The sequence below is a fragment of the Podarcis gaigeae genome (assembly GCF_964106915.1).
Source record: "Podarcis gaigeae genome assembly, chromosome: 2".
Taxonomy (NCBI): Eukaryota; Metazoa; Chordata; class Lepidosauria; order Squamata; family Lacertidae; genus Podarcis; species Podarcis gaigeae.
In genome coordinates this window covers 85,997,932-86,023,340 of record NC_139679.1, presented here as the reverse complement: position 1 = coordinate 86,023,340, position 25,409 = coordinate 85,997,932, and the positions used below count along the sequence as shown (strand labels likewise).

Genomic DNA, 25,409 nt, shown 5'->3' with positions numbered 1-25,409 from the left:
AAATATTTACTTCCTTTAGGCTGTGACAGTAAAACTTGATTGTCAGACAATTTGAAGATTTGTTCACATAAGAAAATTACATGTTTCTCCTTCTCCCTTCCAGGAACATCATATTGAAGGAACTTCACTTTCAAAGCTATTAGATATGCCAATAGCATATCTTTCAAACCTCAAGCAAGTACAAGAGAAGATCTTAACAACACCCAAATGTTTAGCATGGATTACAAGTCCGAGGGTAAAAGGAAGCAGCGGCATAGCTTGAATTTACTGGATCAAATAAAAAGTATGAGAGATTTATCGGAAATGATTGATGTGGTTTTGGTGGCTGAAGGTGAAAAGTTCCCTTGCCACAAACTGATGCTGTCTGCTTTCAGCCCCTACTTCAAAGCAATGTTTACCTGCGGCCTGATTGAATGCACACAGAAAGAAGTAGAGTTGCATGACATGTCAGCAGAGAGTGTGTCCATACTTCTCCAGTACATGTACACGGCTGAGCTGCACCTCACTAATTCCAATGTACAGGGTGTGGCCACCACTGCTTTTTTCATGCAGATGGATGACGTTTCCAGCATGTGTCAGGCATACATGATGGAGCACATGGATGCTTCCAACTGCGTGGGAATCCATTACTTTGCCAAGCACATTGGGGCCGAAGAGCTTTCAGATCAAGCCAGGAGGTATTTGTACCTGCACTTTGCAGAGGTGAGCCTGCATGAAGAAATACTGGAGGTTGAAATGCAGCAGTTGCTAAATCTCATAAGATCAGATGATCTGAATGTGTCCAGGGAAGAGAGCGTCTTGGATTTAGTCCTCCGATGGGTTAACCACAGCAGGAAATTGCGAGCAGATCACCTCTCTGAGCTCCTGAAGCAAGTCAGGCTAGTCCTTGTGAGCCCTTCGTTCCTAGTCGAAGCTCGGAAAAGAAACACAGTGCTTCTCAGTAATACACTGTGCAGTGAGATGATTGAGAGAGCATTGGAAACTATCAAGAAAACCAACCAACCTTCTCTCACCCTTCGCTATGGCATGGAGACCACTACCCTTCTGCTTTGCATTGGCAATAACTCGCAGGGCATCAGATCAAGACACGGCAACTACGGCGATGCCAGTTTCTGTTATGCTCCTGTTACACAAAAGACATACTTCATTTCCTCTCCGAAATATGGGGAAGGCTTGGGATGTGTATGCACCGGTGTGGTTACTGAGAATAATGATATCATTGTGGCCGGGGAGGCAAGCGCTGCCAAAATGTCTAGGCAAAAGACCAAGAAAATTGAAATTTATAGGTTTGTATCCTCTGACATGAAGAAACTAAATACAACTAGCACCCCATCATAAACTTCAAATTACCATGTGTGCATAGAAGTTAAGGTTTAAGGGCTACAACACTCACCCCAATGCCTGTTTAATGCTGTGTGGCCTAAACCTTTTCCTCTGATCTTCTGGTATTCTGCCTAACTTCAGAGGCTGGCAAACTAACAGCCTCTTTTTAGGGCTTTAACCTCATAACCATTATTTCATAACAGTGCTGATTAAAAAGATACCATATGTAACTGTTTATGAAAGATTTCGGACAATTATAATTCTTCATCTGACTTATACTGGTGGCGTCTGATAAGTTTTATTTTTATTTTATTTTATTCACCAATACCAGTTTATTTATTATACTACCATAAAGTATCTGCTTTGGGTGGCTATGTTGTTGCCAAGACACAGGCTTCTACCGAGTTCCCCTTGACTCCTGCAGTATATTTAGTACACTATGTACAATATAAATACGAATCAACAGTCACTCAAGTGGGATTTCTACAGGCTGTGGACTAAATCTTTTATTTCGTAGCCCAATTCATTGATAAAAATGGCTAGAGTGCCCTCTATGTGCCACAAATAATTCCATAGGCTACTAGTTATTGTTTTTTCCTCCTCCTTTTGCAATGGTTTAGTCCCTGTTGAATCACAGGCAAGTTTAGTGCTCTTATTCTTGTTTACTCAATAGTATCATTACTACTGAAAGTCTTCACAATGTTTTAAGGGAACCTGAGGTTGGGTATAAATCCCAACAAAATCAAGAGGAATTATTTTGAAGTAATCTCTGTTAGGACCGAGCTGTAAGGCTAGGTATACACACTGTTCATTCTGTTTTCTACCTCTTAAAGAAAACAGGATAGAAGACGGAAGAATTTTCCTGACAGAAAATTATCCTTCCCGCTGATATTGCCACACCCTCCTAATAGTATGTTCTCCACTGGCCTTCCCTACTCTGATGCCCTCCAGATGTTGTGGGAGGAAATTCTGCAGGATAGCTGCTGCCTTGCTAAGAACTTATTCTGACATTGGGCAGGATGGGTGACCTGTCTTATCAGATACAGATCAGAGAGGATGTGCAGTGGTCAGGTTGGTATATAAAGGATGAGACACTTTTAGAAATCCTGGTTCCAACCTGCAAAAGGGCTCTGTGTTCCAGTACCAGCACCTCAAACTTGAAAGCCACAGATTCACACCCACCCACCCGCTGTATAAACCTAACACAAACATGTGCCATATATATTGCAGTCATTTTAGGGTAGAAGTTTACCAAGGTATGAAGTTGTTTTGGCACATTTTGGCTGCAATCCTATTCCCACTTACGTACTTGGGAGAAAGACGCATTGAGCTCAATAGTACTTCCTTCTGAGCATACATCATCACCATCACCATTATCATCATCATATTATCATGATTAAATTTCTATCTTGCCATTCTTCCCAAATGTACATGTTTAGAATTGCATTGCTTGTCATTGTTGGAAAATAAAAATGACACATAAAGAGAGGGATTAGGTATAAATGTTTCCGATTTGACCTGTTGCCCTGACAATTCTAATATTAGCTTCTTCTTCTTTTTTACAGGTACAACAGTCGGGGGAATCACTCTTGGCAAAGTCTGTGTACTGCAGAGTTTCGTGAGCTCTATGCTCTAGGCACCATCCATAATGACCTATATATCACAGGAGGTCAGATGAAACTGAAAAACCAATACCATATCACAAACTGTGTGGGGAAGTACTCAATGGAGCAAGAAAACTGGAGGGCCTTGGCTCCCCTCCCAGTGCCCTTGGCCTGCCATGCTGCAGTAACCGTGAAAAACAGGCTGTACGTCATGGGAGGTTGGACACCGCAGGTGAGGAATATCGCAGAGCTTTTTAGCATATATGGTGTACTCTTCTACCCATACTGCCTGTGCTTGTTGTGGAGGCCTGTACATATTCCCTGTGCCTCCTCTCCTCTAAGAACATGTACACACTCTTGTTTACCTCATCGAGTGTGCTCTCACTGCTGGTTTGAGAAGCGGTATGCATATATCATTGGGACGCGGGTGGCGCTGTGGGTAAAAGCCTCAGCGCCTAGGACTTGCCGATCGAAAGGTCGGTGGTTCGATTCCCCACGGCGGGGTGCACTCCCGTTGCTCAGTCCCAGCGCCTGCCAACCTAGCAGTTCGAAAGCATCTCAAAGTGCAAGTAGATAAATAGGGACCACTTACTGGCGGGAAGGTAAATGGCGTTTCCTTGCGCTGCGCTGGCTCGCCAGATGCAGCTTTGTCACGCTGGCCACGTGACCCGGAAGTGTCTCCGGACAGCGCTGGCCCCCGGCCTCTTAAGTGAGATGGGCGCACAACCCTAGAGTCGGACACGACTGGCCCGAACGGGCAGGGGTACCTTTACCTTTACCTTTATGCATATATCATTAGCCACAATTCATATGTGTTCTGCATCTGTCCTGACATTTCTTATGAAATACTGCATTTTGATGCATTTTTCTCCAAACCGGCATCTGAGTTGAAAAAAAGAATGACCTAACTGCATTTTAAGCCAGTAATGCACACACAGCCATACTTTCAACCGTGTCTTCGGTTGTCATTCTCCACAGACACTTTTCACCTGTCTACTGGCTCCCGGTGGAGTACAGGGTCAGAATTAAGGTGCTGCTTTTGACCTTTAAAGCCCTTCACGGCCTAGGACCCTCGTACCTACGGGACCGCCTCTCCTGGTATGCCCCACGGAGAGCCTCAAGGTCCATAAATAACAACACCCTAGTGGTCCCAGGCCCTAAAGAAGTTAGATTGGCTTCAACCAGAGCCAGGGCCTTTTCAACTCTGGCTCCGGCCTGGTGGGACGCTCTGCCTCATGAGACCAGGGCCCTGCAGGATCTGATTTCTTTCCGCAGGGCCTGTAAGACAGAGTTGTTCCGCCTGGCCTTTGGCTTGGAGCCAATTTGATTCCCTCCCTCTCTCTCTCTTTTTCCCCCCTTTCTTTTCCTTCTCCTCCTGCGATGAGGCTACATTTTAATATTTTAATGTTCCATTATTTTAATGATTTTTGTTTTTAAGTTGTAACCATTCATCTTGTTTTTATTATTGCTTGTAAGCCGCTCTGAGCCCGGCCTTGGCTGGGGAGGGCGGGGTATAAATAAAAAAATATTATTATTATTATTATTACTGCTTTGACTCTGCCCCTACCATCCCATCACACTCTCCTGCTGTCAATCGTCCTTCCTGCTCACTGACTTCATAAAATGCTTATGCATTGTGGCAGAATAACCTTTCCCAGCTTGCAATCCTATGTGTACTTATTAGCCTAATTTCCTCCACGAGGTTACGGAACAGTGATTCTTACTGCTCTTTCAACTGTAGCCCCCAAGTGTAGAAATGAATTAGGCATTTCCTTGTTTGAGACACACAATCCAAACAGTGCCCACTCCTTGCAGTAAAAATGCAATGTGCATGATGTCATTTAGAACTTGCTGCTCCTGAAACAGGACCTCAAAGTCTGCCACTTGTGGGTGGGCTATCTCACTCTGGCCACTAGAAAGGCTGGCCCAAGTACCAGATGGGTAAGACAAGGGGAGCAGGATGCACAAGGGGTGGAGGGTGAGCTGTGTCTGGAGGGAGCAAGGAGAGCTGGAATATCACTCTAGTCAGGATGATGGAGGGAGGGAAATTGGAGCCTGAAACTGAGCAAGGCTGTTTCAGGCAACTGCCGTGAGCCAAGGAGCAGGGTGCAGAGAGAAGGAAGGTAGACAGGCTATCACATGCACGGGCTCTGGCTGGGAGAATGCAAAGGTGGCTTTTGTCAGTTGGCTGCTTACGAGAGGCTTTTGAGAGTGGAGAGAGGATGTGGTGAACCCTCTGGGCTTTTTAAAAACGTCTGGCTGACCAACACTGTGAGAAACAGGAAGAAGACCTAGATTGGTCTATATGCAGCAGGATTCTTGTCATGTGTTCACATGTGAGCCCAGGACCTTCTTAATGCTGACCTTGCATGCTGCAAGAGGCTAATTGCAATTCATGACTAACTTTTATCTCAGCAAATTGCTGATGATTCATTTATTACTCCCCGTTGTTCAGCTAACCTTTTAAAGTAGTAGATTAGTTGGTTTCCCATGGAGGATATATTGACAGATATATTGGAAATCTGAAAGCACAGAATGTGGGAAAACATATGAAAACATACTTGCCTATATTGTTTGTTCCAGTGGTGCAGGTCCACATCCATGCCATACATTTAAAGTACCTTTATACCACCTGAACAAGCTTGGCTTCCCCACCACCACCGAATCCTGGGAACTGGAATTTAAGTGTGCTGGTAATTGTAACTCTATGATAGGTATAGGTACTAAAGTTGCCAGGATTCTTTGGGGGAAATCATGACTGCTAAAGTGGTCTAATATGCTTTAAATATACAGCGTGGATGTAACCCCAGTAAGACCACAGGCATACATTTCATGTGCTCAAATATTCATGTCCCGTCCTGTTCTGCTCAATGTAACTTTTATTGTTTTAGCTATTAGCTGTGAAAATCATGGGAATGTTGTTTAGGTGCTTTATTTACCTCACAATACTCTGATATTAACATAATTGATAAAGTGTCTAAATGTTTACCAAGTCCTGTACCAAGATTAAAAACGAAACAAGACAGCCGTTGCTCTGTGGCTTACAGTCTAAAAGGCACGACACAATAAGAAAAAGGAATGGGGAGGGAAGATGAAAGCAATCAAATTCAAGTAGCTGTTCTAAAAGTCACGAAAGCTCAGTAGTGTCTTTTGATCTAAGCAGGCAGGCCTCCCTACCTTTCAGCACACATACATAAACAACCCAGCAGCCCTATGATGCAGTGTCATGGGCGCTTTTCATACACGCGGACAAAAGAACATGTGGTTTTGAGCAATGATTTTTTGAAGACGCTTAATCCTCATGTAATTATAGGCTGCATAAAAATGCCAACTCCTAATCTTACAGTTACACAAGATTAAGCCTCAATGGCCTTTTCATGACTTCTGTCAGTTGCATAGTGAACAATGATTGTTTAATTTAAGTATGGTTTTAGGACTCAGATACCAAAGCCCAACAATACATGCCAATGGTTTTTTGAATGACTCCTTGTCATGTTTTCAAAGTAAGAATCCATCATTTTCATAGTCTGCATAGGACATCCCACATAGGTGTGTTTCTTTATTATTCCCTTGTGCCTCTTTCACAAGCAACAGGTAAGCTTCACTTGGAAGGGAGAATCCTCCAGATTTAAGGCTGTGATCCACTGACTTATATGTATACAGACACAGCGATTTCTCCAAAGCAGCTCTTTATTTTGTAAGCTGGAATAGAAACTGAACAGCAAACAGCTCAGCCGGCCTGCTTTTATAGGCAGCCAGCTGTCAACATTGTAGCAACAACAACCCAGGGTTTCCCGCCTAAAATAACTGACGTGGACCTGAGTGAAAACTACCTACAGTATCCCCCTGCTGGCCCAGGGTGAGAACTTCAGTACATAACAGGACAAATAACACAGGACTGAAAAATGAAGCAAATACACAGACAGTACCAGTTTCACAATAACAGCCCAGCCCTTCAAAATCCAGAGCCCAAATGGTTCTTTTAAAATTATCATGCACAGACTCTTCTCTAACTAATGTGAAACCCACTGAATTGTCTAAGATGGACTCTCAGACTAAGTGCAGTCAAACTGCCTTTTTGGGTCCAGACACTTCATTGATTATGTGGTTTTGCTAGGCTTCAGCATAGACCTTTCTTTTCACTTCACACAATGCAACAGAATGGCCAACAACATTATCTAGAGGTAATTCATCTTTTAATTATAATGTTTCTAACTAAGGCCTGACTTGCAGATTATTTTCCTGGCATGATAACACCATTTCAGCTTTCATGTGGTGAATACTCAATCTGAATATGCATTTCATACAGTGAGTTCATCATATTATAATTTCGTTGGTCTATGCTGGCGTGGTAAATGCCAGCTTTCGCTATGTGGGAGTGCAGTTAAATAAAATTGTCACAAGATGAAGTAGACATAGTATAATTACTTTAAGGCAACTTTTCCAGAGCAAAACATAAACTTGATGATTGGGTCTGAGGGTCACACAGCTCCCTCTTTTATTAAGCTGACCAGCATTAATTATTATGGAATTAATAATAAACAAACAAACAAACAATACTGACAACAACCACTTTCAACACACCCGCCATCTCATTGCTCTTTGCAATAATCTGGTAACATAGGCCAGTATTATTATGTCTGTATTGCAGATGGTAGGCTAAAGCTAAGTGGCTTGCCTAAGAATAAGCTGCAGTGACATTTGAAGTTGATTTTTCCCAGCTCATCCTCACTTGTTTGCTTTCTTATTAAAAACAGTTATTTTTGTTAACATCTTCCCTACATTAACTCAAGAACTATTCATCTTATACATTAGCATACCCTTTTAAATAACTACAGCAGGTCTGGGGAATCTTTGGCCCTCCAGATGTTGCTGAACTGCAACTCCCATCATCCCTGACCATCCCTGGCCATGCTATCTGGGGCTGTTGGGAAGTGTAGTAACATCTGGAGGGCCAAAGCTTCCCCACACCTGAACTACAGTCTATCTAGGCAGTGGTGTAGCGTGGGGGGTGCAGGGGGGCCGGCCGCACCAGCCGCAACATCTGGGGGTTAGGGTTAGGGGGCGCAAATCCACGGGTTAGGGAGCGCAAATTACTTGCCTTGCCCGGGGGGCTGACAACCCACGCTACGCCACTGTATCTAGGTATTTTGCTTATCAGCCATAGAAGAAAGCATACCTGTTGTTGAAACACCCCTTGTTCTCAGCGATCAACACCATCAGCTTAAGAAAGCACTATTAGGCTTTGTTCACTTCTCTCTCCCCCCCCCCCCCAGGATCCCAAGATTGGCAATAACCTGTGACTTATTCTTGTTCATATGGTGTACAGAAGCCGGTCATACCTTTGCTGGGCCTTTTAGTAGGGTGTGTGTGAAAGAGAAAGACAGTACATACAAGTGATAGAGGGAAGTGCTTCAGTAAATTCAGATTATGTGTCAAATGAAATGTGCATCCATCTATCTATCTATCTATCTATCATCTATCTATCTATCATCTATCTATCTATCTATCTATCTATCTATCTATCTATCTATCTATCTATCTATATCTATCTATCTATCTATCTATCTATCTATCTATCTATCTATCTATCATCTATCTATCTATCTATCTATCTATCTATCATCTATCATCTATCTATCTATCTCTATGAATCTATGGCTTTGTCATTAATAAATGATCCCCCCAAAGTGTTCTTTCACAAATCTTCAAAGCACTCTGGAAACATTTGAGCAACCCAAAAAAACAACTTAGATTTATTTATTTATTAAATTTCTATACCACCCTGCATCAGAGGATCACAGGGCAGTTTACAATATAAAAACACAAAAATAACAACATAGTAACAAACAAAAACAATTACCCCTCTCCAGTTTAAAAAGCCATATACAGCATATTGTTTAATTAACCAAAGGCCTGGGAGAAGAGGAACGTTTTAAAATTCCATCTCTGGGGGAGGGGGGGAATAAAGAGGTTTTTACTTTCTTCCGGAGACTTCACAGCAGCCTTATAAAAAGAGCTATGCTCTGTCAGCGCTGTGTCCGTAGATGGCTTGTTATTACCCAAATCCTCAGCTCCCTAACTGCAGAATATAAATGTGCCGTTATTCATGCGCCTTCCACAATGTATTTCCCAGCCACAAGTCATGGGTGCTGTTAAAGCCTAGTGAGTATGAATCACTTCGCTGCTGTAATTGATGTGTTTATGTTATTTATCTGCTCAGCTGCCTTCCATGATTAATAGCATGCAGGCGTTCCCGGACGGCTCCAAATGTTGTATTATTATATGGCTGTCATATTTCATACAGATGGATCTTCCTGATGATGAGCCTGATCGATTAAGCAACAGAATGTTGCGCTATGACCCAGGCCAAGACAAATGGACAGAGTGCCCGCCAATGAAGTACTCGAAATACCGCTTCAGCACAGCTGTAGTCAACAATGAGATTTATGTCCTGGGTAAGAGCAAACAGATTTTTAACAGATAGGGTGGCCACTTTTTATTTTCCCCAGCAATTTGCCTCTGCCAAGTGAAAGATTTCACCCCCCCCCCCTCTCTCCATTTGTAGGTTAAAGAAAAGGCACTGGGACAAGAGGAAAGTACCCTTGAGGTCATAGGTAGGGAACCTGTAGGCCTCCAGGTGCTTTAGGACTCCAGCTCACACCTTCCCCATCAGCATGGCTGAGGATTATTTGAGTTGGAGTTCAGTAACATCAGGAGGGCCATAGGTTTGACACCCAGGCCCAAAGTGGTGATAATATAAAGCCATTCTAAAAGGGGCCCCAGGTATCAGTGAGCTAAGAATGGCCCACCTTTCTTTCTGCCATTCAAACAAATATGTACAGGAGCACTAGCAAAATAAGAACAGCTCTCTCCATGTGCATTTGCCCTTATTAATTTTGGGTGCTCTCCTTTCGCATATTTTTGAAGCGATCACTAATAGGCATTTTAAGGCAAGCACGTTGTAATTCTCCCTTCAAGCACCTTGGGGAACAAACAAGGGATTTTTGTTGACACATGATGACACAGTTTTATTCACAAAGAAGGGAATGGAAGAGAATGGGAATAGATGAAGAATTTTATGCCCCTTTGGGGCCTGAGCATGTTTCTTTTCATTATCACTCTAAATCCATAACTCTAAATCCAGGAGGGGGGGCCTGGATTTAGTCCCTTTTGCTTCCCCTCCCTGCTGAATACCTGACCAACATAATTTCTGCTAAGGTCCTAACTACTTGTTATAATCAAATAGAAGCCCAACATGCCTCTTTCACAGGAAAAACCACCTGGGGAGTGAATGATTGGGAGCAGAGAATTAATGTGTGCAAGGGGGGGAAAGGCTGAGCCTATTCTCCTTGCTGTTTCCGCTCTCCCAATCTTGCATCCCAAAGTGGCTTTTCCTGGGAGCAAAGGGCCATAGGGCTAACTTATGCACATTTTCATTTAACATATAGTTTAGACCTAAAAGGGCTCTGCATGTACATCCTCATTGCTATATGCATGCATCCTTCAGCAAAGGTGTCATAATTCGGACCACATGGGGCAGAATTAGATTTAGTCAATGATAAAGGGTTCATGACTCATACTAGGATGGATGCATAAGTTTTTCATTTCAAATATAAGATCTCTCCCAAAACCAAAGTTCATGAAGCATTTGTGCTCGACCTTCAGTTTTGGACTGAATCAACACAAACTCTTTTCCACACGATCTGTTGCTGATATTCTCTCAAGAAGGAGATTCAGTCTGCAACACATCCTGTCAATTGTCAGTCTGTGCTCAATTTCCTGGCTTTCTCACACAAAATCAGATGTGGGTTTTTCCCCTCAGCACCACTGCAAACTGCCAAAAAGAAATTGCAGTGGCTTTATTCCAGATTTACACTTCCTAGTAGTATAACAATTTTGGAATGATTTTCAACAGTTTAGGTTGAAAACTGTCAGGTAGTCACAGAAGATTCAATTTCTTTTAACTGCATATTTACCTCAGGCTTGGGGTGTATGTCCAACCCACCTTTTTCTATTTTAAAAGGGTGAGCAACGAGTGTTATGGCTAAACCAATCTTTACAATAGGGATGGAAAACCCATTGCCCTCCAAATGTTGTTGAACTCCAGCTCCCATTAGCCCCGGCCAGCATGGCAAATACTCAGGGGTGACAGGAGTTGTAGTCCAGCAACTTCTGGAAGGCCACAGGTTGTCTCCTCCTTATCTAGTTACAGGCAGAATGTCATTGTTATTTTGCATTGTGATTCCAGATAACATCATGCAAATATGTCATGCAATTGGGGTCTGGTGGGGGCACATTCAATGATGAGGAACACCTAGATTTATTGCAAGGTGATGTGAGTTATGAATCTTTGCTTTAAAGGCAATACCAAAGGTGTCCTACCTGGACAGAGAGAAAGGCAGATTATAACATTGCAACATGCAAGTTGAAAGTTTTCTTGTGGCACAATCTTACGCATGTTTGGTGAAAGTCGTCCAATAGAATTTAGTGGGGCTTCCTTCCAGACAGGTTTACATAGCATCGCAGCCTCATTCTGGCTAGCTCAGCTCTTGATCATTCCTATGACAGCAATGACAGAATGAGAATTGCAAGAGCTGGAGGTGACAGGCCAAAGAATGGTGGCTACCGTGAGAACAGAAAACTCACACAGCTTGCTAGTCTGGGAGCCATGATTCCTCAAGACATTAATTGCTTCACAAGTGTCAAACAGCTGTGTTCAGAAAAGGATTCACAATGGTTCCCCCCACCACCACCCTCCAAAGAGGAACTGTTAGGATTGTGACAGGCAGGAGCTTTCTGTACTGCTGCTTTGGCAGTTTAGTGCTAAACTGCAAGTGTGGTTAGCCATGCCAAGAGGGCTGGGCCAGCAAGACACTTTTGCTGCCTGAGAGTGAGGCAGCAAATGGCATTCTGCATCCTGCAAGACAAGATGCATAGTTCCCAGGGTGCTGTCTCACTTATTTTGCCGCCAGAAACAGAAAAATCTTACAAGGGCATCTTCCTCTTGTTGATGGCAAACATAAAATACTAATACATTCCATATTAATTTACTGTCCTTTCATAACACAATCAGCTGCCTGAGGGAGACACCTCACTTTGCCTACGGATAGGGCTGGCCCTGCAGAGCAGAAAAAGGAGGGACCATGTTTCAAGGGCATGTTTCAACGCCCTCCCATCAGATGTCAAAGAGATAAACAACTACCTGACATTCAGAAGACATCTGAAGGCAGTCCTGTTCTGGGAAGTTTCTAATGTGTGACATTTTAATGTATTTTTAATCTTTGTTGGAAGCCGCCTAGAGTGGCTGGGGAAGCCCAGCCAGATGGGCGGGGTACAAATAATAAATGATGATGTTGTTGTTGTTAATCAAACATGAGAATTTATTTATTTTCAGAAGATATATATTGATATTCCACCCTGCCTGCCACTATGGTAATGGAGCTCAGATTGGTTTGCAGCAACTTTAAAATTACACAGAAATGGATACAGCAGTAAAAGCATCCTAAAGCAAGGGGTTAAACCACTAAAACTTCTCAGTCCAGCAGGTCAATCTCCTTCCAGAGTAAAAAATGTATTTGGCCCCATCTGCCGTATACATTTAAGGCCCTGATGTATGACTTCATGGCTTCCCCAAAAGAATCCTGGGAGCTTAGTTTGTTGAGGGTGCTGAGAGTTTTTAGGAAACAATTTCCAGAGTTCCCGGCAAGAGGGATTGTTTAACCACTCTGAAAATTGTAGCTCCGGTTTCCAGAACCATGTAACAAGAAGTCCCTCTTCCCAGAGAACTCTGAGAATTATATCTCTGTGAGAGGAACAGAGCTCTCCTGACAACTTTCAGCACCCTTAACAAACTACAGTTCCCAAGATTCCCATTGGCATGATATTGCTTAAAGATCATAGTGCGGGTGGGACCTTAGCTGGTGGAAGGCCTAGAGACAGGGCCAAGGGGATCTTCCGAGATTATGAGTGCCATCATCTAGTCATAGCTGTCAACCTTCCCTTTTTTTGCGGGAAATTCCCTTATTCCAGAGCCGTTTCCCACTGCTTCCCTCTGCTATCCCGGATTGTTAGATATCCCGTAGACTGTCCCCGGGACAGGTGAGGCTGCTGATCCCTTATTTTCAAATCTGAAAGTTGACAGCTATGCATCTAGTACTGGCTTTTATACTGATTTTTAACCTTATTTCCCATTGCTGTTACCCTGTGCGAAAATATTATTGGCAGTAGGCCTTCCGTTACCTATTTTATTTGTATACCACTTGGCGTGCTTTTTGATCGGTTTATAAATCTTCTGAATAATAAATAAATTGAGCATTTTACAAAACTACCCCTGGATTAAAATCATGTCAAAGTGATAGCTGCGCCTAAGTGGCTGGCACCATAGGAATGTCGCTCTGTGAATTTCAGTTTATCTCAGGGGTACATTTCCTCCCAAAGCAAATGTATAGCCAGAAGAAACCATGCCCAGCTTTCATGTTTTTAATGTGATTGGCAGGCCTTCAATGATCTACGTGGGACTCATTCAGTGTTCCCAACGCTACACATGCGGCTCCTTACAACCTTAGTCTGAGGTTTCTGACTTCGGCTACTCAGGCATATAAAATGCTGAAATAGATGGACACAAATCTGATCCAAGATGACAGTCCCCTTACATTCCGATGAGAATGAAGCTCAGGTTGCTTGGGCATCTGATAGCATTATTAACTGGGAACCTGTGCTGTGTCTTTGATCAGATTTCCTGTCTTGATGCATTGGTTAAAATTCCTCAAGACTCCCTTACTACTTAAATGCCACACAGTCTTTTGAAGGAAATGAAGAGCATTTCCTGAGGTTCCAAACCCTTTATTCTTTTCACGGTATTTGACTGATCTTAGCTCTTTCTCTCCATATTTTCCCAGGAACATAACTATATTTGTTCAGAAGCCCAAGAAAGAGTAGTATTGTGTTCCTAATGACAGAGCCAATTGAATTCAGCCACTTTTTGGAAGAAAACCAGATGGGGGAAGGCACTGTTTGAGGTCATGCATTTTAATCTCTCACATTAAAAAAAGAGAGAGAGAGGCAAAAAAAAAAAAAATCCCTCACAGCTGAGTCTGTGAAAACTCATTACTAGAAACGGGCAAATTAGAAAAAAGCCTTGCCAAGGGCACAAACTTAAAAACACTCCCAGAAGAATGACAGTCTGTGAAATATAAGTCATCAGCAAGGGCTACAGCCTTACCATTAGGGGTGTTCATGCTGCATTGTTTGCCTGTTATGTAATCCCTGATTTATTTTTTTTATAAATAAGAACATACAGAAGGAATTAAAGGAGAAATCCTATTAGAAAAGGCTTGGAAATCAAAGAATCTTTGTTTATCCTCCTCAGTCTGGAATTCCACCTCATTAAAATCCCGTTTTCCCTGGGGCTCTTGCTGAGAGCTTCTTTTTAAAGTTTTAAGCAGTTAAGTGAGGTTCAATTAAATTCTGAATATCTCCATCATAAAATACTTATTTGAAACGGCACCCAGGGATCTCTCCAGAAAGGAAAGTTAGAATAGGCAGGAAGCTGCATTGCTCTAGTAAGCAGGTTTGGTTTGAATAAATTACACTATTTCTAAAGTAAACACATTACTGTATTTATTTTAGGAGTTTCTTAGAGTGATAACGAATCAGCTCAGTTCTGGTCTGTGTGTTTGACAGTGAAGTGAGTGATTTACCAAGAGCTGACTGTGAAACAGTAAAAGCTGTGAACAACTTCGACCCTCCATTTAACACACACACACACACACACACTCCTGGGAACTGTAGTTTATTCAGGATGCTGTGAATTGTAGCTCTGTGCAGGGTAAACTACCATTCCTAGGATTTGGGTGGGATGTGCTTTAAATGTGTGGTGTTTATACAGCCTCCGTCCAGTTTCTGAAAACAAATTATGGGAAGTATTTAGGCGGGCTTCTGTTTGCTATACCTAGCCCAGTTTCTCCCTCCTGTCTTGCTGCCAAGCTCGCTAAACCAATTGTGCGGCTTAGCACACACTTATCCTCTGATCCCAACCACATTTACTTTGGAGCAAGTCCTATTGATGTTGGTGGGATTTACTTCCAGATAAGCATAGACGGCAGCCTTTCTGGCCCAAGGGGCAACCGTAACAAATTGAAATGCTTTTCCATTTCAGTCTTAGAAGAGCTTGCCAGGTCTATCTTTATTGCTCCTTTATTTCTTCATGAACCAGTTATGCAGAGCTGGTTTACAGAGAATGAGAGAGCAATGTATGGGCTCAGGCTCTCAGCTTGACTGCTGGGACTAGTGAAGAGAAATGTTACAAGAGAGATTACAGCTATTAAACCCATTGTGTATTCCAAAGATCAATTTAACAGTGAATTATTTGGAGAGAAAGAGAGAGAGAGAAAAAGATTAGTTTCTCTCCCTTGCTCACAAACTGCGCTCAGTTGCAGGAGTATCCCCCCTTTTCTTCTTCCATTAAAGAGGCAGCACAAGTTGTAAAGCACTATTTAAAAAAAAATAACACCAGCAACTCACTGATTGCAATTAATGAGCTTAATGAGGTCAGAGTTACTATAGTCTCCATGTGACATGGAATTCAAGGTGTCGTTTTTTGAAAAAGGTAGGGAATGAAGAAAAGTTCAAACATTTCAAAAGAAATGTTTTTGCTCATGTCACGTTATTGAGGTAAGGTATTGGGCTGGAGAAGGTTGTTTGTTTGTTTGTTTATACATTTCTATCCCACTTCTCCTACCAGGAGTTCAGGGCCGCGCATTGTGGGCCATGCACTGTTCTGTGGGGTGGTTTTGCCTCTAGTCTATTATTTTTAACAAGTAGACAATTCTGAAGATGCTGGTAGGAGTAGAAACCTGACTCTCTAGCCAACCTTGCAGCCTCTCCTGTTTCCACCAGGTGCACCACACAGACTCCTAATACCTGTGCCACTTCTAACACCTTTGCTGCAAGCTGGCCAGCCTTGCAGTTCAGGACTGAAATGCTGAGGATAATATCCTTTCGCTGACACCACATTGTGTTTTTACATCCAAAGCTTGCTTGATAATCCCAGCTTCTTAATGGCTGTGTCTTCCTTCCCATTTATATATGTGTTTTATAAACAGAGATTTGTTAAAATTTAAAATCCATTAAACTCATTGCTTGCAGAGCGAAAACGCTTTTTGATTGCAGAGCTATCCAAGCGTGATATAGAAAGCTCGGAAGCATTAATGGCTTTGATAACACAAAGATGTCTCTGCTGGTTTGCTGTAGTTATGCTGTGACATATGAACTATTTCCCAGATAAAACAAATAATGTTCTTTCTTCACATTGAAGGAGGAGAGGAAAGTGTATTTATGGCACTAGGGAATGCTGTTTGGATGAAAATTCTGCCCCCTATTACATGATAAAAAGACAAGCCCAGACACACTGGGTGGTATTAAGTTTTACTCAGAGTAACCCCATTGAAATTTGTGGACAACGCTCAGCACTCTTAACAAGCTACAGTTCCCAGGTTTCTTTGGGGAAAGCCATGACTGTTTAAAGTGCTGTGATACTACTTTAAATCATGCAAAAGTCAGCAACAAATCAGAAGTTCCAGTAAAAGATGGGGGCGTTTCTGATCACTGTTGATCCATAGGTCTAATGCACTATCAAAATGGGTAGATGTGGGAAATGAACTGCACTACTAGCTCAAAAACAACAGCAGCCCTTTGATGACATACTTTCTTATTTTGGGGACTGTCCTGTTTTTACTGTCACTCCTGGGAGACGCACCGGGAAATGTCATGGGCAGAGCATATCCACACAGGTGTGTACTGTGTGCCTCTGTTTCTTCCGGCACTTTTGCTGAAGATACGCGCATGATTGCTCAGATTCTAACATTACTTCATCCCTATCTACAATGCTCAGTTCAAAGGGTATGTGAGACACTTATTTCATTATTTCCTGTTTACCTGCAGCATTTTTAACTGCAGTTTGCCATGCATAAATCCAACATAAAATCGAAAATGTAAATCATCATAAAACAGTCAGTTAAAATAATAGAAAGAGCATTCCATGGAAGAAGGTGACTGCACGCCATCACTCTCCCCACAAAAGGCCTGGAGAAAGAGGTGTGCCTGCACCCGTAGATGAAAAACCAACCATGTTGGTGTGAGATTCACCTCAGACAAGGGGCCACCACAGCAAAGATCCTCTCTCACGCACCACTGCCCTTGAACTTTATTTGGTGAAAGTATTGCACTGGAACAATTGCATTCCACTGTTCCCTGCCTTGGATTCTGCACAACAGCACTCTGAACAGCCCTAAGAATCACAACCAAATTTTCGGATGGAAAGAATATTGTGTTTTCCCAGCTTCGAAATATTACATGTTACATGCTGCTGCTGGTAGGAATACTAATTCAGATAACAGCAACATTCCTTTGAGGAAATACATTTGGATCTGCCACAATAAATTGTTATCAACTGATTGCCTAGGGAAACCTTTATTTGTGTAAACTCAAAAATCCTTATTTGCATAAACACAACCCAAGAGAAACATCAACACAGGAGAAAAGGAACTTAAAAAAATTAATAATAATCTTGATGCACAGCTGCTAAGTGGGACTCTTCCCTTTTTTAATTTATAATGATACCACCATCTCATTAAAAAATCAGGGCAGTGCAGACTCTCCTAGTGTCCCTATTTTCCAGGGACATCCCTGATTTAGAGAAGCTGTCCCGGTTTCTGATTTTATCCTGAAATATCCCGCTTTTCCTTAGGACGCCCCTATTTTCATCAGAGAAATGTTGAAGGGTATGGAATTATCTGACCCCCAAGCTTTCTGAAGGCAATCCTATGTAGGGATTTTTTATTTTAAAAAAAATGTTTCATGTTTTACTATGTTTTTACATATGTTGGAAGCCGCCCAGAGTGGCTGGGGCAACTCAATAAGATATGTGGGGCATAAATAGTAAAATTATCATTATGGAATGGGATGTCCCTGTTTTCATCGGAGAAATGTTGGAGGGGATGGCAGTGTACAACAAATGTATACAATAAAGCACTGTTAAAATAAATCACTGGCTAATCGAAAGAGTTTTAAGCAGCTATTTAAATAGGTCTGTTGGCATAACAAGGTCTTCAAGAGATGCCTGAAAGTCAAAGGTGAGGATTCCTGTCGAATCTCAGCTGGAAGAATGTCCCACAGCATGGGACCAGTGACACTAAAGGCCCAACTTCTAGTTGAAGCCAGTTGGGCCACTCTAACACATAGGACACCTAAGCACGCTTCTCCAGATGATCATAACTAGTCACAATCATATATCTTTTGGTATTGCCCTTAAGCACCAGCAGTGCAGGGAGGGCTTTTGGGCTGGAGAGAGCCCTACAGTCAGCACAGCTGCCCTTCATTGCAGGCAGAAAGCAGGTTCCCCCCAAAATCAACAAGGAGCCTTGTGTCACCTTAAAGACTAGCACATTTCATTCCAGCATAGATTTTCAAGTCTGTGAAAGCTTGTGCTACAATAAAAAAAATGTGTTAGTCTTTAAGGTACCGCATGACACTTGGTTGATTTTGCTGCAACAGACAAGCATGGCTGCCCCTCTGGGAAAAATGCTCCATTCAGGGTTCTTTCTTATATTGCAGTGATGATCATATCTCTTATTAGGATTTAGGCTGGAGTTGTTGGCTTCCATAGCAACAGAACGAAACCTAAAGGGAACAAAAGCTTGCCTTGGTCTTTTCCTGGAGCATTCACCTGTTTTATCTGCTGGTTCTAGAAGTCTTTGAGAAGCTTCAAGCTATCACTTAGGAATGCACAGAAAACTGTAGTGAGGGCTAGATGTCTTCTACTAGAAATTGGATTCAATCAAAAGAACCTTACAAGGGCACTCACCGCTTACTGTACATTTGTGAAACCATTGAAAACATAGATGTGGTCTGGTTTCTCTGCCCCATCCCAATTATTTTATATCTGTCAGGCATATAACTGGGGAGAGGAAATGTGCCTGGAATGAAACTGCAATTTGAGTCCTCTGTTGTGGTATATCTGGGTCACACAGGAAACAAGCAGGTATTCTGGAATCAGAAGGCCTTTCCCATAGGAGCATACCCGTAAGGCAAATGCAAGTTGAGCGCCAAACTATTCATCAGGGTGTCTTTAAATTTATTTATTTTGAACTGCATTTCCACCCCACCCCCCAAAAAATTATTTTCCAAGCCCCCAACATAATTGAAACTGGTTTCTTTCCAAGTAGTTACCATCATTTTCTGATGAGGAGGTGTCCAATCTCCCTCCCTGGGCTTACGCACGCAGCAGTACATAATGATTTTGAATGCCCTGTCAAAGCTGGCTTTTCACTGTTAAGAGAACTGTACACATTCTGTTCCAGTTCAACATAAATCCCCTGCTTTGTTTCAGAACTCCAGCGCTGCAAAATTATTATCTTTTGATTGCAATTTTCATTTTGAAATAACAGTGACAGAGGGAGTACCTGCAATAAGGGACCTTTTGAAAATGCTGTTTGGAGTAAATGAAGGAAAGAACCTTGAGGATAGTTCCCTTGACTTGTCACTCACAGCCCTGACTGCACATCAGAACATTTTGTAATGATGTTCCCAGGCTGTCACTATTTTCAGGTGGGATTCACTCACATCCGAGCAAATTAAGGCCACACAATTCAAGCAGAGTTAAAGCTCTTGCAAAACAAACTACTTTCTCCAAAAGATCAGACTTTTTGCAATAAGTCTACTCACCTCTCTTGGTGCGGCGGTGTTGCTGGACAGAAGAAGCTTCACTGGGGCCCTGACGGTGGAATTCAAACGGCAGTGCCCTTCCTGATAGGCGGAGAAGGCATATAGCCCTGCAGCCTATCAGGAGCTGGATCTTAGCCTGCACCTGCATTGGCTAATGGGGATGCAGGCTGAGACGTGGGTGGAGCCAGGGGCGGAGCCAATGGAGCCGACGGTGGGCTTCCCTCAGATCCACCCCCTGCCCATTTAAGCAGCCCATACCTGGGGCACAGCCTGTTTGTTCCTGCGCTGGGTTTTCCTCCCATCCCACCCACCCACTGTTTACACTGATAGGCAATGACTTTGCTGTGGCTGCAGTGGTCACTGTTCTTTACAGGGCCGGGTAGGAATTTGCCCACTAGGAATTTGCAATGGCACTGACCTAGTGGTTTTGCCTACCTCATAGCAATTTGTCACAACTGGTTGAGCATTGAGGCAATCCCTTGTTTTGGATGGAGGGGAGGTTGCAGTCCCCGCCTGCCCCTCCAAACCCATTAAAGGGATCCGGGGGAGTGGTCATGTCCACGTGCCCAAGGGGGCAGGGCCAAAGGCACTCCCCCAGATGGCGGTCCCTGCGGGGGTCACCCTATTTGATGTAAGTCTTCGGAACCCCTGCCTGGATTGACGACGCGTCACTTCTGGCAGGCAGGCCGGAAGTATTTAGATTGCCCCATGCCCAAGCCAAACCTCTTTCATCTGTATTAAATAAAGTTGTGGCCTGTTTTGACCCAAAACCCCAGTCTGATTGGTCTCTTATTTATATGGGTTGGAGTATGGGAAGACCGATGCCTTGACCTGCAAGGAAAGTGGTGGGGAATGGACTGCAAAGTGTTGGATAATACTTGCTTGATGCAATGTTGGGCTTGTCCACAACAGAGCTTACTGTGGGTTTGTGGCCCTTTGTAAGCTCATAAGGAATGTGCCCTGAGGATGGGAAGTGGGGGAGGCAGCAAACAGGTGGAAAAAATGGACACAACAACATTCTGGAATTGAAAATGGCCACCACGTTATTGATTACAGATGTAGGTAGGCATTGGCTTATGCATTGGGTATGTAGCCTGACTCAGCCTCCTGCCTGAAGTTGTTGATATGGGTTGTGCATTGGTTGCCTCAAGATGCAGATCAACTAAGCTGGCCCCACCCCCAGCTACCATTGGACGTTCTATGGCCCGTCCACTCCCTATTTGGGCTTCAGGACAGAATCTCCCACCCAGACCCCTTCACTGGGGTACACAGAGATATTGCAAGGGGATAATGCACCATCTCACACACCCATTCTGGGAATAGACCAAGGATTCAAGGCAATGTCTTATCCACCACATGAGCCGGCCCCCACTTTGCTGGCTTGCCACCAAACCCACCTACAACTCAACCAACTCCACAGGCCCCAGTACATATCTAGCAACCAACTTGCATTGTCGGCAGGTGATAAGTGCACGCCATCCAGATGATACAAGTCCTTCTTGACAAATGCAATGCCTGGGGGCCCTATGACTCTACCACCCAGGCGCTCCACACTGCTTTGTTCACCTTCCACAGGGCATGACTGATATGTGCAGGCTCCCTTGAGCCACACCATTGATGTTGTTGCAGGAAATGCCCATGGTCTGCCCCATGCCAATCTCCCTCAGAGTTGCAGCCTCATCACAGCCGTGTTGCCGCATCAAGGTCTGCCGCTGACTGTGCTGCTGACACTCTGTGCAACTGGCCAAAATATTACAGTGGCGGACCCTTGTAAATTTGGGTTTATATGCCACAAAAAATAATCCAAGAAGCTGGGGGTGGGGGAGGCTTTCCACTTGTCCTGTGCTTTCCAGGCACAGGTCTGAGTGGTTTTCTGTCTTCCCCACCACTTTCCTGGGGAAAACACACTCTTTACCACTGAATCGGAGCAAACGTTAATCCGCGGGAAACCTGACTGACGTTTGCTCCAATTCAGCGCCATAGGGCAGGTTTCCTCCGGGGGTGGGGATCTGCAGGAAAGTGAAAGTGTGGATGAGCCCTCAGTTAACCTGTCTGTAAAAGGGGAACAAAGCTGACAAAGTATTGCCAATTACTGTGACAACAGGATTACTGTAAATACATGAGTTCAGAACTGCAAATGATGCGGCACCTATTAATCCGTGCCATCGTAAGGACAATAATACAAATTGAGTCAGGAGGAACAGAATGCCCAGCAGCCTGTTCCTCCTCCCCCAAACAGCTTCATCCTAGTGAGGGACTGAGAGATGCTTTTAAAATGTGAAATTAATTAGCAAGGTTGTGCCCAGCTAAAGAGGATGTGAGGGGCTTAGTCTGAAGCGTACATGGAAATGGCCAAAGCCAGCAGTAAGAAAGATGCTGTTAAGGAGCTTTTCTTCTTTATCTGCCTAATTTACCAGCTGACCAGACAAGGGCACTATTTAAATCAGAGAGGTGGCATGTACTTGCCACTCTGAGACTACGAACAAAAGGCAAGGCATTAAAAATGCTTGTTCCTCAAAGCCATTTGTATTTATTTATTTATTATATCCACCACCACCCCTTTCTTCCTTCAGGGAGCATGGAATGGTTCTTTTACCTGCCTTTCTGATTTTATCCTCACAACTGGAATGGAGCAAGCAGGATGCATTGCTCTGGTGACCAAGAAAAGGCAGAAGGCCTGGCTCCTAGTATTTATAACAGCTCCTGGCCTTGTACACCTCTGTTTCTTTTGATGCTCAAAAGAGGACTCTGAGGTTGAAGCAGTCTGTGGCAGCTCACCAGCCAAATCTCCTGTTGCTTAAGGTTTTCCAAGACCAAGCAAAGCAAATGAGCAAGTCACTTCTACTAAAGATGTTTGGAAACCGTATCTTCAAAATTGTACATTTTGCTACTTCAAGCCCCACATATTTAGATTTCATGAATGTGTAAGGTTGTGTTTTTTTAAATTGCCCATCTTATTCAGAAAGCATCCAAGGAGCCTCAAAATTCAGTGCACATTAATAAAGTTCTTAGATGCAGTTACAAAAGCAGAGAATGTTAAGAAGCCCAGTGGGCAGAGAAGTTCCCAATTGTTGTTGGGTACAATTTCAATATGCTTCAGCAAGCAAATATGCATAAACAAATGGGTACTTTACCTCATAAGCAGATAGCACTGGAAACTGTGACAAGAGATATTGCAGCCTGGAGCTATAAATGGAAAGTATTGTATCTGCTCTAACTGGCTTTGAATCAAGTCCTAAGACCACCATATGGTGCTGAACCACTTAATTATATAATGAACCTGTTTAAATGGGAAATCTCCAAATGATCATACTGCGAGCAGAAAAAAGACTGTGTATGTCATAGGGAAATCCTTCATTTTATTGCCTCCTGAAGTAAATCCTCATTTTCTCCAGTAAGTGAAGAAGCAGTAACTCAGTAGAGTTTAGATAATTTGCTCACCAAATCTTCAACACAACAAATTCTTTCACTATTTAGGGTTGATACAGAAAGCATCTGTTTTCTTCTCACCCAAAATGTGGGTTCTGCTAATGCAGGAACAGATTTGAGAGCCTGTTGAAAATCTGGCCCTCCTGTGGCAATCTGAGAACACAGCTGTCGTTTTATGTTTAAAACTGGTCACTCCACCTTTCCTAAATAATAATCCTTTGGCGTGGAAATAGAATCAATGCACATTATATGGTGCTCCATTCAGCAGTGTGGATGCAGAAGTTTATGGGTCATGCTAGCACATTCATCTCTGCAATTTAACAATTACAGATTGCCCACCTAGAACTGCTCGGTGGGAGAGATTGTAAGCAGCCCTACTGAAGCCAACAGGACTGCTCCAGAATAAATTCAATTGTGTATTCCATGAAGGTCATTCTTATTGTGTGCTAGCATTGCCGAGATTTTGAGAAGAGGGCTATGCTGAATGTCCTGCTGCCATCTCTCTCCTCCCACCCGCAAACAAGTGCTGAAACAGAGTTGAAATAAGTGTATCGCGTGTGAGCAATCTAACTGTTGAAGGATAAGAAAATACATGTTCTGTATATGATGCCTTACCTCCTGCTGGGTCAAAATTGAGGAGGACATCTTTGGAATCAGCCATGGGCATTCAGAAAGAGTGGACCTCTAAAGGTTTGAATGGATCTGTTTCTGTGCTTGTGAGATGTGCCAAGCACCTAGGAGAATCTGAATGCACTGTGGGACACTTTGCTCTGAACCACAGCAACACTGATGCTCCAGAGTGTACTGTTAGCAGCATACAGATGGAGGATGCCTCTGGGATGCTGCAAATCTGTCCTAGCCAATCAACGCTGAGCTCAGACCTCTCAATTTACTGGCAATTGGTAGAGTTTCTTTTGTTCAACAGGAGAATTATAATAAGCATGCATATTAGGGCTTGGCAAATTGTTGTAGCGGTGACATAAAATTATATTGTTATGTAGGCGTTTGTGTGGTGTTTTCAAAGCATATATCTTTCACTCTGGCAGGCAATTCATTCTTATGATATCTGAGCATGGAGAATCATTTGTTCTGTGCCTCCATCATATCACTTTTGTCAGGGGAGGGGCCCATAGCTCAACAGCAGAGCGATACATACAAGAGGCCACAGTGGCAGAGCTTGCACACAGAGGGCAATAGGATTATTTCCTGGCATCTCCAGTTAAAATAATGCCAGGTATTAGAGCTAGGAAAGACCACTGCCTGAAAGCCAAACTAGATGAGATATAACAACCTAAGAAAGGGCTTGGTGGATCAGACCAAAGGCGTATCTAGTTGAGTGTTCTGGCCTATCAGCAGCCCACAAGCAAGACGTGAGCACAATAGGCATGGGGGGTTAACTGTTTGTTCCCCACTGCAGTCTGATTCATGGACAGGGGGAGCATAATTATTAGCTGCATTGGAAGGAATGCTCCCATTTGCAATCTGGCTGGAATGAGTGCATTGCTACGCTCCCTGAGCACTTTAGGCTGTGTGGATTCAAGTAGCAAACCATGTGAAGGAAGAGACTACCAAACTTCAAGGTTATTTATGCCTCCATATCAGTATATGTGCAGAGCAATCCTGTGGCTATTTATCGGAAGTAAGCCCCAATATATTCAGTGGAACTTACTCCCAGGCAATTGTGCAGAGGATTGATCCCAACTCATATGATTAGTTAAAAGTTTTGCTGTTGACTTTTGTGGGGGAAATATTTATTCCACCGTAAGTACGTGCACATTTGCAGTGCTCAGCTAGCAATATAATTTATTGTGCATTCCTTATTGGGTAATATGCTAGCATCTTTTAAACATGGCCTCCATCCAAAGGCTGAAAATAGTTACACATTCAGATACAGATTTCCTCCGCCCAATCATCCAAGGCCAAATAGTGCTTTAATACCAGACTCGTCACTCAGCCAGATACCCCCCATTTAAAATTAATGTGCTTTTGTGCAAACATCCCCTTTCCGATATGTTAACATTTCATTCTGTGTTAGGTAAACACTGCATGCCTCTTGGTACATGAAGTGAGTTTTTAGCCCCAACAGCAAATACATGCGAGCTTTGATTGCTTATGTACCACATTCAGAAGCCTGTGCGTGCTTCAGCAAGCTGACCCATTCTCTTCAACAGAACCAGCAGTTCTAGGCATGATTTCCTTTAAGCCCATTGAGCTCTCTCATCCATTGGTTTGAATGTGAGGAGTTCCATGTGTGCATCAGAGCTCTGGTCCTACAAAGAAATACTGGCCCCGGAATGTGTGCTTGTGGTCATAGTTATGGCAGGTCAC

The 25,409-nt window shown here is 43.2% G+C and overlaps 2 protein-coding genes across 8 annotated transcripts in view; one reads left to right on the top strand and one right to left on the bottom strand.

Moving 5' to 3' along the window:
- The window catches only part of KBTBD12 (kelch repeat and BTB domain containing 12), a 55,720-nt gene that overhangs the window by 6,429 nt on the left and 23,882 nt on the right, over positions 1-25,409 (top strand). The window contains exons 2-7 of one of the 7 annotated variants that reach the window (XR_014561290.1): positions 104-1,286; positions 2,889-3,159; positions 9,235-11,809; positions 11,875-12,466; positions 12,769-12,909; positions 13,084-14,536. Coding sequence is in view for 2 of the 7 variants with exons in the window: in XM_083727173.1 (XP_083583299.1) it covers positions 208-1,286; positions 2,889-3,159; positions 9,235-9,385; positions 19,376-19,506 (1,632 nt within the window). In the remaining 5 variants the exon portion in view is untranslated. Of the gene's footprint in view, positions 1-103; positions 1,287-2,888; positions 3,160-9,234; positions 14,537-19,375; positions 20,423-25,409 lie in introns of those variants that run through there. The other 6 variants (XR_014561291.1, XR_014561293.1, XR_014561292.1 and 3 more) reach the window with 6 other exon arrangements.
- Positions 1-25,409, bottom strand: part of MGLL (monoglyceride lipase) — a 158,325-nt gene that overhangs the window by 111,089 nt on the left and 21,827 nt on the right. The gene's annotated exons all lie outside the window — the stretch shown is intronic.